The 14,156-nt window shown below is 41.0% G+C and overlaps 1 protein-coding gene across 4 annotated transcripts in view; it reads right to left on the bottom strand.

The window, feature by feature from the left end:
- TMTC1 (transmembrane O-mannosyltransferase targeting cadherins 1) overlaps positions 1 to 14,156 on the bottom strand; it is a 191,137-nt gene that overhangs the window by 114,368 nt on the left and 62,613 nt on the right. For all 4 annotated transcript variants that reach the window (XM_067536271.1, XM_067536272.1, XM_067536274.1 and 1 more), the window contains 2 exons: positions 2,333 to 2,414; positions 1,176 to 1,279 (listed from right to left, as the gene is read on the bottom strand). In XM_067536271.1, the coding sequence (XP_067392372.1) occupies positions 1,176 to 1,279; positions 2,333 to 2,414 (186 nt within the window). The remainder of the gene's footprint in view (positions 1 to 1,175; positions 1,280 to 2,332; positions 2,415 to 14,156) is intronic.

Here is a 14,156-nt window from a genome sequence, read left to right as displayed (position 1 = left end):
TTTATTATTGCTGGTAATAGGAAGCACATTATTAAAGTAGTTTCTCAAACGAGATCCAGTTCAATTTTGCTCCAGATGTTGAACAACAGCTTCTTGATCTCAGTCTGGTAGTCTCATTTGTGTTTGAGCCTTAGTCTTTAAAAACAACAAATCGGCACTTCAGGAACATGGTATCAAACAGGACTGCTGCCCCTTTCATTTGGAACCAATTGGGGACATTGAAACAAAAACCTCTCTGTTATTTTCAAATCCTCTCTTGAAAACAACATCCCCATACCTATGACCCTTCCTGCATTATCAAGCCAGAAGTGTTCTTTGATTTAACAATTAAATCAAAGCCTCCGAATACAAATCAGCTTCCTATCATCATCCTGGGGCACTGGTTTGGTCTGACTCAGAGGAAAGAGCATCACTTACTGCATAACTAAAAATACTTCCTGAAGCTCCAGTGTGACCTCAAATCCAAGCATTGACCTGGCCTAACTTAGGTTGTGGAAAGTGACAACACCCCAGTCTTGGTTTGACTGTGGGGGCAATGAAAGATCATTGCTGCAATATTAGCTACTTTATGTTATTTCACCGACTCTAATGATAAAAAACCAAAGCCTTCTGCTAACATAAATTGCAAGTTTCAGATCATTATTTGTTATTAATTGCTAGCAGCCAGGCCCACTCAGAGATGTATTTTTGTAAGATACAAAGAAATAATACTTGGCACCCCATCTTGTCTTACACCTTCAAAGTGCTAATTGCTTGTTAGCACTCCAAAGGAGTTAATAAGTATCATTATTCCTATTTTACAGAAATTGCATCTGAGACAAAAAGGTGAAGTGATTTGCCGCACATCACAGAAAAAGTTAGTTTCAGAGCTGGGATTTCTGGACTCCCAGTACCGTGCTCAAACCACTAGACTACAAACCTCATCCTTATAAAGATAAATTCATTGGTTTAAACAAAAAAGCATAATACACAGCATAGTTCCCACAGGCATTGTTGCATGCATCAGTGATTCAAATAATGCCAACTGTTTTCTAATCCTGGGAGAGCAATAAGGAAATGCATTTGTGTGTAGAAGTTAACCAACAAAACAAAGATTGTTTATTCTCTGACTAAAACATTTTAGTTCAAGAAAACTACGTATAGTTAATAAGTTTGTGCAGTTATTGGTACGGTACCTTGTAAGTAAGTAAGGTGAGAATGAAGCTGGATTGTCCTGTTCTGAAAACATTGGCATGGAAGCTCCCATTATCCAGAGACGGAAATATAAAACAAGAATCACCTTCAGAGAAGAACAACTTCTATTGAGAAGGTTACCTCTATTTTAGCAACATTATACCATACATGGAAATCCAGATCTTTAAAATGCAGACACTTAATTTTTGTTTAAAGATAGATCTTTAATATTTAGCAAACACTGCAGGGAAATCAACACAAATTAGGGCTTAATGTCCAATCAATTCCCAGGGCAGTTATGGAATCAATTCCTATTAGCCTTAGTGGCCTAGTAGGGTGTTAATCCCTGAACATCAACTAGAAAACAAATCACATTAGGAGTATACAGAAAAGGATGTATCTGGATAGTTTTCCACCCTTTTCTGTCAGACTGTCTTCCCACAATGTAAGTGTGTACTACTACCTTGGACTGGATGGGATATCAAGCCTTCTCAAAACAGAGACAATGTTTGCGAGTATGAATGTGCCAATACCCATTCTTATGCTGAGTGGTACCTCACTCTGCAAGCAGTTCCACTGATTTACTCTTGAGCTGGTTTCAAAAGGATTACTTATGTCATTAGGTACTGCTCCAGGTAAGGGAAACAGAAGCGGGCCTGTAGGGGACAACAGGGGATTAGGGCTCTAAAATGAGCAACCTTTTGATTTCTTCTTATTACCTGTCCTGCTGGCTGGAGCAGTGTGGTCACCTATCTTCTGGAGAGGAGGTTCATTCATTACACTTACAGTGACTGCCATTGAAAAGTCAGCATTTGCTGGCTAACCCACAGTGGCATCTTTTACACTGTATATTTGTCCTCTATTTAGAAAAGGATGTAACTGGGGGATATTTTCAAATGTCGATTTTTAAATGACAACCAATAAAAACTGAGAGAATTTGAGATGGAAAAAAGCATTTTCATCTAATTGTCCAGTTGAAATTTTCTTGGACTATCTTTCAAGATTAACTGAGAGTTAATACTATATAGTCAAACCACTTAAAATAGAATTTCAGCTGCAATTCCAGCTTTCTAGTTCTGTTAGTGATATTATTCAGCAACATTAATGTTAATATTATTTAGCTGTACACTGCCACATTTTAAAAATCACGCATACTTACATAACTTATTACCAAGGCAGCCCTCTTCAAAAATGGTCTTGCAGAACACAAGAAATTCTGGTTGTTACTTGCAGTTAGGTAGCTGAAATGTAAAAGAACAAACACTTTAAATACTTATTGGAAGGTAGCTTGTTTTTTGCACTGAAAAAAAAAAATCACTCACACAATGCTCTAACTATCCTATTTCTATAGTCTATCATTATCTATATTATATATTGTATCATTTTCCATTTTCAAAGCATTTTCTAACTAGAATTAGTCAACATTTTATTTTTAAAATACTAACAAAATTTCAAATAAAAAAATTTGCAACGATTACCACAATTTCCCCCCCAACCAGCTCTATTTACAACCATCAACCACTTAATGTTCACAAAACTCCATGTGTCATGTGTGCCTTGCCCAGCAAAGAAGTCTGTATCAGGCCATGATTAAAACGCAGATGCTCCTTACTCCAATTCTGTGCTCAAACACTAGAGATGGAGGCATGATCAGGAAGAATTGAGCTTCTTTAAAGCATCTCTCGTTTTAAGTAGACTTCATACACTCCACTTCCATTACAATTCACTTGACTAGATTGTTATGATTATTAATTGCAATGAGTCAAATGTACAAGATGCCCTTTGTTCTGAAGTTGTCTGTGAAATCCTCCTTGCTCAGCAGGCAGGCAAAATTAAAGGCTTAGTGTGAAGCATTATAAGCTCAAAAACTTGATCTTTCAAAATTATTCTAATATAGTAAAGAAGTGTTCTCCAAATTCTAATAACCATTTTAAAGTAATTCATGACTGTCACTATGACATTAGAGTAACTAAATATATGCTTATATAGAACCCTACAAATTTTTCATTTTTCTGAGGAAGTAAAACATCTGAGAAGATTGCTGAAGGGGATAAGTATGTAGGAGGCGGAGAATATTTTTAACTTGGAGAAAATAGAAGAAATGTTATCTTGGAGCTTTTTTAAGAAAGTGTTAAAAACAAATAAAAAACAAATTAAGAACTATAAAACATTTGAAGGTGTCCCATCTGCTATTCACAATCAGCAAAACTCACCTGCATTGGGATACTAAATTTGTACAATCTATGAAGATTATGAAATGGGTCACAATGCTTGTATTCAAGTCAGCACTCCATGCAAGGAAAGAATCACACTTTTTTCCTAGTGAATATCTAGTATAGAAATTTATTTTTGATTTCCTCTCCTAATCACTCAACACATAAGATTCTCTAACTACTTTTATCCCTTAAAGTCACAGCAAAAATGAGGTCAAAACACTTCCTAAAAAAAAAAAAAAAGAATCTTAATTAGTGGCTCTTTATTCAACTGTTTCGTAGCAGGAAATTAGTGATGCTGGGCACCTTTGAAATATGAAGAAAAACGTTCACTGCTGACAAAAGCAGCAGACCCAAAACCTGAATGAGAAGCAATTAGAGTTTAACAACAAAGAAAAGTGAGTGCATCTGGATGCACTCTAGAAAATGCACTCTTTATAAAACCTTCCATAAGTGCCTTCACTAAAACATAGTAATCTGAGCTATGTACTGTAGAGAAAGTTGAACAACCTCAGGCCCTTATCTTCTTATTTATAAATGTGACTCAAATGTCACACTGGTCTTCAAGGCCCCAATCCTGGAAGGTGAAAAGTTTTTGGGACTCCCAATGATTTTAATCAGGTCCCAACTTTCCAAAACAAGGAAGCTTGGACTAGTCTTCAGGTTTTATACTTCATGAAACGTCAGATTGACCTTCAAATTTTCACTGTGGCTGAAGCCAAGTGAAAGACTCCCACTGACTTTAGTGGGCTTTGGATCAAGCTCTGGACTTTTGTGCCTATTGGAATGTCTCATCATGAAATTCAAACCTCTTATGATTTTTGGTAAGCAACAAAAGTGGCTGGCTGTTATTTTGTTTATATTATTATAGATGGGGTTGGTAGCACAGGCTGCTATTAAGGTTGCCTAAAACTTCCCATTATAAGAGCCCATCTACACTTGCTTATAACTTTGGCAAAATTTAACCATTCAGGTTGAAATTTTCCATCCCCAGTGTCTGCTTCAGACTGCTATTTTTCCAGGAAATTTCAGCCAAAATAGTTCATCTGTTTCAGAGAATAAAAACTAAAGAAAAATACATCGTTTTATCCATTTAAAAATTCTGGTCACTTTTTCTCCAAAATGCTCAGGCATTCCCAGACCCTGAATCAGGGACTTAAAAATATGGCAAAAAAGGTGGCCTTTATGTCAGGCATGTGCCTTTTGTTGTCCCCATGAAAATCCACCCAAATTTCACCAAGTTATAAGCCTTTGAAGAAAAAAAAAAAAAAAATCACAGTTGGCACATGCTCATTAGATACTATTTAGAGTCTGACAAAATCTTCTGATCTCCAAAGATTTCATCTATACTATGCTTGCTCCAGATTGTAGCAACTATTAGGCATGCTCTATACTTAAAAGTTAAGTTGATATAGCTATAGGACTCAGGTGTGAAAAATTCATGTAGCAGTAGCTAAGCTGACGGAAGAATTCTTCTATTGGCCTAGCTACTGCTGCTTGGAGAGGTGGATTACCTGCAGTGACAGAAAGGCCGTGGAAAGTGTCTACACTATAACTCTACAGCAGCACAGCTGCAGCGCTGTAGCTGTGCCACTGTAGCGTCCGTACTGTAGACACAGCCTCAGAAACAATATACTAATTAAAAATAAGAAAATTATATCCTCATCTTAGACTGAGCTGTCTGGGGCAAGAGCTGTTTTTGTGTTGTTTGTTCAGTGCCTAGTACAATATGGTCCTGATCAAGGTCTTGAGGTGCAATCAACCAGCCACCACTACCATCCATCTGTTTCCTCTCAGTCATGGTCTAAGCCAAGGATAAATATTTTAAAAAGGAACTAGATCCTGAAATTTCAAGGAAGGTGACAGTTGTCTTTGATAATTGGTCCCTTTCCAGTGGTGGATGTTCCAAGACACACAGTATGGAAAAGAAGTCTGTACAGCAAAACAATTATTCAACTTATTTTGAAAGGATTAGTCTGTCCAATTCTATAATATTCCAGATGTGTTTTAAGATGATCATAGTAAGATGGAAGAAAATAAAAAGTGCCTGACCTGTCCTATGCTGGAGGGCCCAAATCATACTTCTATTCAGTATTAATGGTTTAAAGCTCCTTCCTTCTCCTTTCAAGATATCCCACATACTTTTTAAGCTTATTGATTTTGACATTTTGGCCTGGAACATGTACAATTAAAATGCATTCTACAACCCACACTCTCATCCCCATCTTCATCATGCCAAGCGCAATCATAAATATTGTATCCAGTGTTGTGTCAATACATCACTTTGTTTAAAAGCAGGAATTAATTACAAGTGCCCCACAAGCTATGAGAGGCCTCGCCCACCACAGAAGGTCTTGTGATGACACTTTACTAAACCCCTTCTTCCTGATGTGCCTTCACACAGCATTTAAGTTGTTCAGCAGTAACACACCCAAAGAAAAGAAATCTGTGTGTTGAGCCTAGTTGTTGTCAGCACTATAATCCACAGAGCAGATTTATATATCATCACGCAAGGTTGCAGCAGAAGGGAAGAAAGGGACAACTGGGGATAGGCAAACCCAAAGGAGTTCAAGAGCTTCTGAATTTCATATAATCTCTTCTCCAAATATTTTTGGCATTTCACAACTGAGGCAGAGAAATTTCCTTTCCATGGAGATTCAATTAGGAAATATATTTTTCTGACGTACAAAGAGCTTGTGCTATGAAATCCACGTGGAAACCATGAGAGATAACATCATGCTCTCTGCTTGCTGAGCCAGCTGTCCAATCCATCCAAGCTAGAGAGGAGGCATATATGAAATACAAACCCCTGGGTAACCATATGGGTAACTCAGCTCATCAGAATGTTGCTTTGCCAGAACCATTCCAGATGTCTTATGGGTGGTATTACTTGTCTCAGGAAGACTAAGACGACATCTTACTTGTGGCCAATGTGGGCAAAGGACAATTCAGCGCTCCAGTCTCAATTTCCACTGAGCTGCAGCTAGAGCAGGGAAAGTGCGTTTTCTAAACAGAATTCATACACAACTAGCAACATAGGCAAGGTAAAATTCCAGCTTACGGACACAACCTGGATCAGGTTTTGTTTTTCTAGTGTAGCTTGCTTGTTCTGTTTGTTTTTTAGTTGCTGATCCTTTTTATTTTGTAAGCTAACCAGGACATTCAAAGTAATATATGCAACTTTTTTGTACTTGTGCAGGTTTCATTGTTTTGCACCTATATAAAAACAACTGCCTTTTATACGGAGTCAGTCACAGATCAGAACTGAGTCAGTCACAGATCAGAATTGCAAGCAACACAGCTCTGTCAAGCATCTAAGGGTATGTCTACACTGCACAATTAAGCATCAGGGCAGGCTGAAGTCAGGTGACTTGGGCTAAGAGGCTGTTTAATTGCAGTGTGGAGGTTCAGGCTCAGGCTGCAGTCCCACCTCTGGGAGCCATCCATCTCACAGGATCCAAGAGCCTGGACTCCGAGGCTCCAGTCTAAGCCTGGACGTCTACGCCACAATTAAACAGCTCCTTAGCCAGAGCCCTGTAAGCCCAAGTCAGCGGGCCACAGACCAGCTGTGGGTTTTTAACTGCAGCATAGACACACTGTAAGGTACCTCTCTGTTCAGAAGGCTCACTCTCTGCCATCAGCTCCATCCACATATGCAGAAGAACACTGATCCCCAGGGCTCAGGCACACTCCATACTGGAGTCGGAGTGGGACACAGAGAAGAAAACGGTACATTGCCGGTAGCTCGGTGCAATGAAAAGAATTATCTCATAGAACGTTAGCTTCCTCTTCATAACAATACAGTAAGCATTTCAAGATGTGGATCTCACTTATTTTAATGAACGCAGCAAATTAGAGCAGGAAATCCAGAACGTCAGCTCTGCTAACCAAGTGTGAGAAAAAGAACATTTGGAAAAAGGAGGTTCCACTTCCCTTCGTGCCAACTTTCCCACAAAGCAAAATCCACTGTGTAACTAGCTACTTGCTATCTTTTACAAGCCTGAAAGGAATATTCTTCGAAGCAACCATAATCAAAAACACACAATACATCTAAAAATGCTTAATAATGCGAGGATTTCTCTCACAAAGTTCAAAGAGAGACAGAGACAGATATCTGGCATCTTTGGCTTCCTGAAAAGTATAGCTCATCCCAAAATCAATTACATCATCACAACATTCAGAGATTTTGTAATTGAAAGCAGCAGGGTAGGTGGTCTAGTAAAACTCAATACCGTGCAGTTTACAGCAATGTAAACATTGCTGGTACCAGATGGACTCTGTGTTAATCAAAACAAAACTTCTAAGAAACAAACATCTTTTTTCTTTTCCGTTAAAATTCGAGGCACCCCATATCGCCATGGCACTATGACAACTGACATCAGTTGAGGATCAGCCCAAATCTGTAAAGTAATCATTTTCTGTATAAAAATATGAACTCCTCTCTCCTGCCTACCTTCCACACACCAAGGCATCTTGGACACTGCAGAAATACAACAGTTAAATAAGTACCGTAACATCAGGGGCCTCAGAAGGAATGAGGTGAGAACACATTGCCACCCCCCCCCCACACACACACACACCCCTTTAGTGCCTTATTCTTCTAGAGCTGTAGAGAGGCGGCTCCATCCCCCAAAGAACACAGTTTCCATTTCCATTCCCACATCCTCTCTGTCAAACCAAACCCACCTCCAACCCACTTGCGGGGGAGGCAAAACAATCTACAACACTATGAAAACCCACATACTAAAGAGCAAAATAAGAGCATTATTAGGAAATGGACGGGAAGTTTATGGCCAGTGACAAATCCTTTCAAAATGCAGAGTATTCTTGAGGGGATGGTCAATATTCCTTCAGTAAAAAACATTGTCTGATTTTCTACCTACTCACATCTTCATCAATCTACTCAGCCAACTGTATTTTGTATTCAGGAAGTATCTTTGCACCCTAGCCTGGCTTATTTTTCCCTTTATGAAGAGAGCCATTATGGAATAGGCAGTAAATGACACTCCAGTGAGAAAACAAGAACCAAACACAGACACAGAGTGCAACTGAAAAATAAACAAATATATTCCAGACGCCTGAGGGTTTTCAACTCACTTAAAATACCTGTCAGTGCTGGGAAATAAAATATCAATCACAGCTACAAATTTAGTGTGTGGGGGGGGAGGGTAAGGGAGGGGGGTGAATAGGCCCCCTGCTTTCCTCTTTAGGATTGACATTCCTTGCAGCACATATGTGTATACCTCCTCCTCACCTCTCTGGAGACTGTTAAACCCTAGCCATCACCGCCCCCCCCCCCCCACACACAGGCAGATACACAGAAAAGTCATTGTTGGCGATTTAAAGGGACATGGTCAGCTTTTAAAAATTCACAATTATTTTACTCAGCTGTCTAACTAACAAGTAGACCTCAATTTTCAGAAGTTACTAATGATTCTGAGTGCCTCAGTTCTTGGATCCTCATTGTGGGACCCTTTAAAAAGCCCTGATTTTCAGAGGATGGGTGCTTAGCACTTTCTGAAAATCAGGACTGCATCTTACCCCAGCTTGCAAAATGAAACTTGTCAGCTAAACAGAAAATGTTACTTCTGCTGCAGACTCTCATTCACTAATGCAATCTTTGGGATGTAAATGCTGAAAGAGAACCTTTTATGTTGGAAAACTTATCATTGATTTTTTTCTAATTTTTGAAAACATTTGTATTTAATATTAGATTTTTTGGGAGGCTTATTTGCAGGATTTAAAAACAAACAAACAAAACAAACAAACATGAAAACGAAATGTGTCCTGATATACAAAGATACTGAGCACCTCTAATTCCCAATAGCATCTGAGAGATTTGCGGGTTCTCAGAACCTCTGCAAATCAAGCCACTAGTGCCTAACTTACCTGGAAATACCCTCCTACCAATAGACTGCTCTTCAGCACTATACAGACTCACTCCCCTCCAGCTACTCCCATTAAGCTCAACTTTGAACCTGTGTTAACAGCTAACAGCAAATAGACATCCAAAACAGCTCTCTAATGAGGTCTGAACACATAACTGCATTGCCACATGCAACACAGAGACTTTCCACCCCCGCATGATGGCCATTCTATGTTATTTTGTATAAACTCCATTTCTTGCAAAGGCCCTCAGGGCATGTGTGGAAGAAGGGTTAGGGAAGAAAATGTGAAAGGGGGAAAAGATAGAAAGAGATACAGGCCGGAGATATGCAGAGGATGACTAAGAAGTTCCCTTCATACCAGACATTTCATAGACATGATGAGTAGACAAGAAACAGGATTTAGAGGAAAAATAAACCTCTATCTAAGCATGCCTGACTTCTACGAGATCTGAGGAAACCAAGCAGAGTGACTGCAAATTAACATTGCCCTGCCTTTATCTCCCCCCCCCCCCCCCACACACACAGACACACACACTCCACCCCAGAGAGGAAATCTACTAGCATCCATTATGGACTGGTGATCCCTTGTCACAGGACAATTAAGGGCTCTTAAAGCATTTTAAATGTGTGTATTATAGGTGGCGCAGGTAGGGATGCCTATAGTTAAGGCTGTCTGACTTTCCATAATAAATCCTTGTTTTCAGTTGCTTATAACTTTGCCAAACTTTAATCATTTGGGTTGAAATTTTCCATGTCGGATGTCTGTCTCCAGCTGAATTTTTGTTTGATTTTTTTTTTAAATTTCAGCTAAAACTGTGCAGCCATTTCCAAGAATAGATTAGGGAGAAATACATCGTGTTGCCCATGCTGAAAAATATTCTTAGCCCTTGTTGGCTGAGACACTCTCCAGTACGTCCAGTTTTTGGAGAAGAGACTTGAAATTTGGCAAGGGAGTTGCCCTGGTCTTAGGGATGTGCCTTTTGCAGTTTCCAAGAAAATTCACATACATTTGGTCAAGTTATAAGCCTCTGACAAAAATCTCAGTTCACACGTGCTCAGTAGAGACTTAAGAGTGTGGCCGCTAAATCCTCCAAAGATTCCATGTGCAGTGAGCATGCTCCGCAAGGGTCTGGGGGGCTGAGCAGAACTTTCACTGCAATTTCTGCTTCTTGCTACCCAGGGCCACTGTGGTGCTAGGCACAGAAACGGGGAGCAGGGGGATGGTCTCCCATGCTCTCAATGTTCCCCTGCCGGCACCCAGGCAGCATGGAGATGGAGGAAGTTACCAGACTGGAGCACAGAGAGCTGAGAAATTACTGGGGAGAGAAGGGGGAGGAGCAGAAGGGGTAGTATCCAAGTGATGGAGTGGGTTGTTTAGGAGCAGGAGCTGGAGGGATGGGCAGAAAGCAGAGTCCAGGGAGTTCGGTGTAGGAGAGGAACAGAGGGGAGAAGCCAGAGAGGGTGGGGTGGGATAGGAGTACAAAAACAGGAACAGAGTGGGACAGAGATAGGGGAAGAAGGGTCTACTCTATACCCACTAATGCCCAATTCCTTCCAGAACCTGGAGGAACTCAGGAGTCCCACAAGTCCCTCTGCTGGTGTCAGCAAATAGTACGCTCAACCTCCGAGGAAGCTGGCAATTCTTTTTTCTGAGGAGACTCCCTATGTTTAGTAGGACAGAGATCTGCATGGCCTCATCTGCCTCCTGCTATTTCTAGCAGTTCGTGATGTGTGCGTGCACACACACACTCCCTTCTCCTACCCATGGATTAGATTGTGAGAATCCTTCCTTCGTTGGACATGCGTATTGATGGAATAGGTTACTGTTCTCGCAATCCCTACCAAAAATGGTTCTGCATGCAAGAGACATGCTGCCCACGCAGCACCGTGTATTTGTCCATAGGAATAATCAGGCTGTTGAAATATATCCCATTCTTTTGTGGCACTCAATTTATATCCTGGATGGTTCAGTGCTAACAGAGGTTTAAGGTATTATTTCCTGTTTATACCAGTATATCTTTCCTCTCTTATACTGTGCACGGGGGCCAATTCTAAACACACTGAAGCTTTCACAGCCTCTGATTTTGGTAGCTTTATTATGCCATCTCAGACTATTGAGGGGATTTTTCCCTTCCCTCTACACTGAAACAATCTGAAGTTTCTCTATATACATTTTTTAAAAAGCTTTGCATATTTGGGCTTGAGATAGAGATAGGAAAAAAATACCAAAAATCACTTTTTATTTACCAAATACCGACTACTTGCTTTTAAGCACTTGGGGTTGCCTGTGCATAAAATAGGGCAGAACACGGTCCAATGGTTTGATTCAGTCACTATACTTCGTGACATAAAAGTACTTTATGAAAACAGAAAACGATGCTGCAAGCCCAGACATCTGTAGTACTATTTATCTTGTTTGTAAATATTTAGTTGGATAGTTGCCTCTCAGTGGCACCTACCTCAATTTCCTTTCACAATAATGATAGCGCTGTGCGTGACCAGGAAATATACTCTTACTACACTAGCAATTCATGAGCGGAGAGGCTATTTTTAAAATGTCTAACCACAGTGGTTATTCTACAGCTTCCCCCATAAAAGTCCTTTCTGTCGGTGTGCATTAATCCTGATGTGCAAACTGTGCATATCCCCGTCCACCCACTGAACTTCCTGAACATTGCAGGAAGTTCAGCTCTGGCACAGAGATAAATTCAGCCCACTGCCCCTCCACTGAGGGCATGTCTACACTAAAAACTTAAGTCTACCTATGTTAGATTGACCTAAAGCCACCGCAGAAATTACTGCAGCTTTTCATGTCCTTCTTCTGTCGGTGGTGCACATTCTCATCCGGAGAACTGCCACCAGCTCTCAGCTCTGCACGCCGCTCCCGTCTCCCCGCAGGGGGCTGCCCCAAGGCTCCCGGCTGCCCTCGCTCTCAGCTCTTGGCTCTCCATTCCCCCCCAGAAGCATGGCTGCCCCTTCCCCCCAGGTTCTCAGCTCCCCACTCCCTGCTGGGCGGCTGCAGTACTCCTGGTGGGGAGCAGGGAGCCTTAGAACAGTGGTACAGGACGGGGGCTCGCTGTGGGGAACAGGGAGCCTGGAGCCCAGGATGCAGCCCAGCTTGAAGCAGGAAGCCTGGGCAGCAGTCCAGCAGGGAGCCTAGGGGCAGCCAGGCTAGAGTCAGAGCCCTCCAGCCATCCGGCTTACTTAGGGAACCATGAAATTGACAAGAACAGCCAATGTAAGTAACCCAGAGTGCGTACAGGGACACTGCGTCGCCCTAACTACACTGACACAAGCCGTATGCCTCTTGTGGAGGTGGAGTTATGATGTCGATGTAGCACGGTACTTACATCAGTGGAAGCGAGGCTGCAGTATAATTAGATCAAACTGCTTTAGGTCAACCTAACGCTATACTATAGACCAAGCCTGAGTCTGAATCGCTTGTTTGGCTGGGCAGGGTGGAGATAGGAGCAGTTATCACAGGGCAGTAGGTAGACTGGGCTTCCTGGGCAGACAGTGAGAGGGAGGGGCGTGGGTGTGAAGTGAAATTCACAAAGTTTAATAGGCAAGAGTTAAAATTTACTTAACAATTCAAAGTTGGTAACAGGCATAATTTAAAAAAACAAAACAAAACCAAAAAAAACCAGGCAGGGATTGAAAACAAGAAAAAATAAAAATAGTGGCCATAAACAAAACAACAAGCAACAGTTAGGTAGAGGAGGAGCTGTGCATTAATTTGTCTATTGCATCCCCTTCTCTCCTTTTTCTTTGTAGATGGCAAGCTCTGCAGGGCAGGACTATGTCTTTCTATATTATATATTATTATTTTTGCTATTTGTTTTACAGTAGCAGCCATAGGTCCCAACCAAGAATGAGACCCCACTGTGCTAGGCACTGAACAAATACATCTGTACAGCAGCCAGCGCATTTTCATAGAAATGTAAGACAGGAAGGGATCTAGACAGGTCAGCTAGTTCAGTCCCCTGCACTGAGGTAGGACTAAATATCACCTAGGCCATTCCTGGCAGGTGTTTTGTCTAACCTGTTCTTAAAAGCCTCCAATGAAGGAGATTCCACAACCTCCCTAGGTAATTTGTTTCAGTGCTTAACAACCCTGACAGTTAGGAAGTTTTTCCTAATGTCTAACTTAAATCCCCCTTGCTGCAATTTAAACCCATTACTTCTTTTCCTGTCCTCGGTGGTTAAGGAGAACAATTTATCACCCTCCTCTTTTATAACTACCTTTTTTGTACTTGAAGACAGCAAGGTCCCTGCCCCCCACCCCCCATCATCTCTTCTCCAGGCTATACAAATCCAGTTTTTTTTTCCAATCTTTCCTCATAGCTCATGTTTTCTAGGCCTTTAATAATTTTTGTTGCTCTCCTGTCTGGACTTTCTCCCATTTGTCCACATCTTTCCAGAAGTGTGCCCAGAACGGGACACAATGCTCCAGCTGCTGCCATAGCCGTGCCTACTCAGAGTTGATAAAATAGTAATAATCATTTTTTTATTTAAAAAAAAAAAACCAAAACAAAGAACAATCCAATGAGAAAAGCAGAAAAGTTTGTGTAAATTCTCCTGAACAATGTTTAAGTCAAATAAAATATACCCTATTCCTTTATTCAAAGGATGTCATCAGATTTACATTGAGGGGGTGGAGAGTGAAATCACATTGTTTGGCTCCAGACATGACTGCAAAACATGACCAACACACAGCAGTAGTTGGCCCCCACATTCACTTGTATTGTTTAAAATGGAGGCCCTGCCTGTTTTCCACAAGCATTTCCTTTATCAAAATAATACCCACTTATAAGTCAATTCAAAAGCAGTTACATGAATGCCAATAATGTTAAACCCATCAGGAAAAGTTACTTCCTCTCCG

This window comes from Emydura macquarii, unplaced genomic scaffold (assembly GCF_026122565.2).
Source record: "Emydura macquarii macquarii isolate MOO-44397 ecotype Brisbane River unplaced genomic scaffold, CSIRO-AGI_Emac_v2 contig_3530, whole genome shotgun sequence".
Taxonomy (NCBI): domain Eukaryota; kingdom Metazoa; phylum Chordata; order Testudines; family Chelidae; genus Emydura; species Emydura macquarii.
Note: the sequence above shows the minus strand (reverse complement) of the source record. Positions and strands in the feature narration are given on the sequence as shown.